At 45.6% G+C, this 4,791-nt stretch overlaps 1 protein-coding gene across 1 annotated transcript in view; it reads left to right on the plus strand.

The window, feature by feature from the left end:
- The first annotated feature begins 374 nt into the window (after positions 1-374).
- The window catches only part of LYPLAL1 (lysophospholipase like 1), a 35,446-nt gene continuing 31,029 nt past the window's right edge, over positions 375-4,791 (plus strand). The window contains exon 1 of the mRNA XM_018571985.1: positions 375-473. Coding sequence (XP_018427487.1) covers positions 389-473 — 85 coding nt within the window. The 5' untranslated portion in view covers positions 375-388. The remainder of the gene's footprint in view (positions 474-4,791) is intronic.

A 4,791-nucleotide genomic window follows, 5' to 3' on the forward strand; every position in this document is an offset into this window, starting at 1 on the left:
CCCTGTCTAAAAAAAAAAAAAACAACAACCTGAAACTGAACCTGGTAATGAAGGGGTGTACATTGACGGGTACTCAAGCGGGAAAAGAAAAGGCCAAAAAAACGGATGCCACCTTCACACTGCTAAGCCGCCATGCCTGCTCTTATTTTGCACTTTTTTAACACTACTTATCCACAGGCTGTCATTCAGAGCCATTTGCTTATTTTTTGTACCCTGTTCTGGTTCATTTTTTTAAAAAAGTGAAGCCAAGCAGCAGCAGCAGAAAAAGTCCTAACCAACGCTGCTCTCCTGACACACTCTCATCCCTGGGCTCAGGCCTGTATATAGGCGGCGGGGAAGTGCTGGCATGGCGCATGCGCAGTTTGCGGATTGAAGCCGGAGCGGTGTCATGGCGGCGTCCTGCTCTCTGTCTCGATGTGTGGTGTCTCCAGCCGGGAAACACACGGCCTCTATCATCTTCCTGCACGGATCAGGTGCCGTCCTGTTCCTCCCACCCTCCTGTGTACGCTGAGCGGGTGTAAGGGCTGTGTTGCTGCTGTCATAGCTTCCAGGAGCTTGGAAATAATGTCTGTGATGGTCTGTTATACAGCTGTGGGTAGCCTGCAGCCATGACAGGGCACACTGCTACTTGTAGTTCCCCAGCAGTTGCAATTTTGCATTATGTGGTGGTTTAGTAAGTTTAAAGTGGACCTTCAGTGAAAAATGTAAAGGTCTTCTTAGATGACAGTCCCATGCCACCTGTATAGATAAAGGTACCCAAAAATACATTTTAAGTTAGAAAAAACTTCCAGGAGGCGTGGGTGATGTCAGTGCACCATTGTGCATGTTGGGTGAGCTATGTATTTTCCCAAAATGTCACCTCTATAGACGCACAAATGGCTTCCTATTACTGCCCACAGGTGCTTCGCAAAATGGCGGAAAGTGCACAAAGTAGCTGTGCACTGCTATATTAATTTTTTTATCTTATTTTTATTTGACAAAGCTTTATTGTTCATAGAGGATAACACATTCTGCCAAACCCTGGTCCTCCTTCCCCTGGTGTGTTTCATTCTGATAGGACCCATTCATGCTATCAACGTGCGTTGTGTTAAGGTTTTTCCATTCAAAATAAGTGAGCTGCCAGTGCACATTAGTGGGTTGCAAAACTGCAACGCTTGTCCGTTTCCAAGGTGCATTAGGGTATCAGTCATGATAAAAGGCATGGAAGCAACACCTTTTTTGCAAAGCAGTGCTGTGAGTGAGCCCTGAATGCATAATTAAAGGGACACTAAACTCAGAAGTTACATCTTAAAAATCCATTCAAGTATCTTACCTATTAACAAAAATGTATCTTATTTGTGTATCACTCGGCTGTAGATCCTCAAATCATCTCTGAATTGGTGCTGACACTGTCCTTCCTTCTGGAGGGTGACTACTTTTGTTCCTCATGGTCCCTGTGTGTGTTGTAAAGTAGTCACCGCTCCAAGATCACTCCTGTGATGGACTACAATCTCAATGTAAATTTGTAAACTAACCGTGAGATTGTAGTCCATCACAGGAGCGAGCGGCTATTATTTTTTTTTCACATGCTTGTTCCATATTTTTTTCGAATGTATCAAAGATAGCGACTTATAGATTAGCCACTAGAGGGAGCTCCCAGTGTCTGTCTCTGCCTTCAATACTTCTGAGCCACTGACCTGCAATAAGCATGGTGTAGTTTAAGTAGAGTGAAGTCAAAACACATGAAGGGGAATTTATCAAAACTGGAGCAGTTGCCCATAGTAACCAATCAGCTTCTCTCTTTAATTTTTAAATCTTAACTGAACAAACTGAAGTAAGAAGCTGATTGGTTGCCAGGGGCAACTGCTCCAGATTTTGTCTTCTCCTCCAGTTTTGATAGATTCCCTTCATAGTTTGGTTGTTGTAATTGCCTGACCTAGCCAAGTTTTAGGGTGACCTAGATTTGTTTAGGGAACTACAAACAGCTATGACATGTATTAGGATTTCTAGTTCTGCGTGAGTTAAAGGAGATCTATGGGGTAAGTGTTTTTCCTCATAGTTCTCCTCGGGATCATGGGAGGACACAAACTAGCGTTCCCCCGTGACCCAAAGCTCAGTATACCGCGAGCTGCAGCTCGCGGTATACTGAGACCGCCGCAGCCAGGATGTATACCGACAATACTGTTAAGATCCACCCAGCTGCGTGATTGACAGCTGGCTCTCCCTATCTAGAGGCAGAGTCAGCTGTACCCGCCCCCTCCCGCGTTCGTTCCTCCAGTCAGCGCTGGAGGATCGGAGCAGGGAGGGGGGAATCCCTGCAGGGAGCTGTGAGTGACAGTCATGGCTCTCTACAGGGACAGGATCGAGAAGTGAGCGAGCGACGGTATGTGTTCCCTCACTTCCCGATCTATTGAGCCAACGTGTGACAGTTTCATTGTCGCACGTCAGCTTGAACTATGAGGATTTTCTCTCACCTCGTAGTTCTCCTTTTTAATGTTTGCACATGTTTAATGTGTGTTTTATAGTCGTCTAAGTTAATCCGCCGTAGTCACTGTGTCCCTCCTTTTATTGGGGAACTTCAGATCCTGCAGTTATTCAGGTCCTAGGAGTGCTTCCTTTGCAGCATATGCTGGGACCTATCATTATCTGCCAGCTATTGGTTGGCAATAGCTTTAGGAAAGTTGCAGCTCTTCTTCTGCTGGGTGAACTACAGATTACTACGGCATTAGTGCTGGAGTATAAACTGTCTGGAATAAAGGTTTTCAGAATTCCAAAAACCTGCACTGTTAAATTTAAACCGCTCCTATATATTTCTTTTATGTCTAATCATTTCCGGGCACACATTCATAGACACTCTTTGAAGCCTGCAGGGGGAATCTCTAGTGCTATCACTGCCAGCAGCAAGATCTGACAGCTTCCTCCAGAGAAAAAGCAGATCTTCATGTGGTATGTCACTGTCAATCCTCCATTATCAGCAGGTCATCCCTTATTATAAAGTTGTCCGTTACCCTGCTCTGCTGTTCCCTCCACCCCCTGATCCTGCATTGTTCTGTCCCTAAATTCCACTGATTCCCTGCCTAATGTCTGCTCTCCCCTGTGGTGTCAGTAATTGTTCCGCTGAATGCACTGATTATGAAGTTGTTGGATGTTATTGTTGTGTGTAGTGACAGTCCTGCTTGTGCCTAGAATATAAATTTGTTGACAGCATTGTAAAATAAGGACATCGAAGCCACCTCTAAATTGTTGTGCCTCCCAAAACCCTGCCCATCCATTCCAGATATGAATGCTATCATTAGAACACAGAGTGTCCATTAGCGTTATTATTATTATACAGGATTTTATATAGCGCCAAGAGTTTGCGCAGAACTATACAATATAAGGAAGACATTACATCTGTGGTGCAGTATCCAAGGAAGTTGCTACAAAAGGCCTTTACTGGGACTAAGCCAAGAAAGGCTGCTTTATTTTGTCAGAGTAGCAAAAATGTGTTCCTTTTCTGGAAGGAGGTACTAGAGTGGGCAGAATGCATGCCAGTGCAGCATGTTGGGTGTTCTACAGAGAGAGCAGAGATGCTGAATGGTGCAGCTAGTAATTATTTAGTTGCACAGTATACTGCTACTCAAAAGAATCCTGCCCCCTCCGCTGAACATGCTTTCCCTGTGCTAGCTGCCAGAGCTTTGTAAAGTACCCAGTACTTTCAGGTATGGGGGAGCATGTGATTTAATTTTTTCCCCCTTCCTCCCATGATGCTCGCTTAGGACCTAGGGGCCAATATCAAGTCACAAGTTGGAGGCTTTTATTGTCAGTGCTTGGGTGGGCCAACAGGAAGCCAAGGAAAGTGACACTACAGTAAACTCATTTCTCATTTCCACTCATAGTTAGTCGACCTGTGACAAAGAAGCTGTCACAAGTTGGCTCTATAGATCGGGAAGTGAGCAGAAATATGCACCGATCTGCTCACTTCTCGATCGTCTCCCTGCAGTAAGCGGTGACTGTTGGTCACTGCTCCTCGCAGGGATCCCTCCCCTCTCCGATCCCTCCCCTCTCCGATCCCTCCCCTCTCCGATCCCTCCCCTCTCCGATCCCTCCCCTCTCCGATCCCTCCCCTCTCCGATCCCTCCAGTGCTGAGTGGAGGAACGAACTGGGGAGGGGGCGGGCACAGAGGCAGAGCCAGCTGTCACTCACGCAGCTGTGTGGATCTCGACGGTAATGTCGGGATCAGTATCGGCTGCGGCGATCTCCGTATATGGCGGGCAATAGCTTGTGATATACTGAGCTTTGGGTCACGGGAGGAGGTTAGTATATATCCTCCTGTGACACTAAAGAGAACTATGGGGGAAAACACTTACCCCATAGTTCTCTTTTAAATCTTGAAATTGGATTCAAGTCTCTTAACTATTTAACAAAAATATGTATTTTGTGTATCACTCGGCTGTAGATCCTCAAATCATCTCTGAATTGGTGCTGACGCTGTCCTTCCTACTGGAGGGTGGCTACTTTTGTTTCCCATGGTCATTGTGTGTGTTGTAAAGTAGTCACCACTCCAAGCTCACTCCTGGGATGGACTACAATGTCAATGTTTAGTTTACTAATTTGTACTGAGATTGTAGTCCATCATGGGTGTGAGCTTGGAGCGGTGACTACTTTACAACACACACAGGGACCATGGGGGTCAAACGTAGCCTCCCTCCAGAAGGGAGGACAGTGTCGGCACCAATTCAGAGATGATTTGAGGATCTACAGCCGAGTGATACACAAATAAGATACATTTTTGTAATAGTTAAAGGATATATATATCCTTTTAAGTATTG

Source organism: Nanorana parkeri, unplaced genomic scaffold (genome assembly GCF_000935625.1).
Source record: "Nanorana parkeri isolate BGI_ZX_2015 unplaced genomic scaffold, ASM93562v1 scaffold43, whole genome shotgun sequence".
Classification (NCBI taxonomy): Eukaryota; Metazoa; Chordata; class Amphibia; order Anura; family Dicroglossidae; genus Nanorana; species Nanorana parkeri.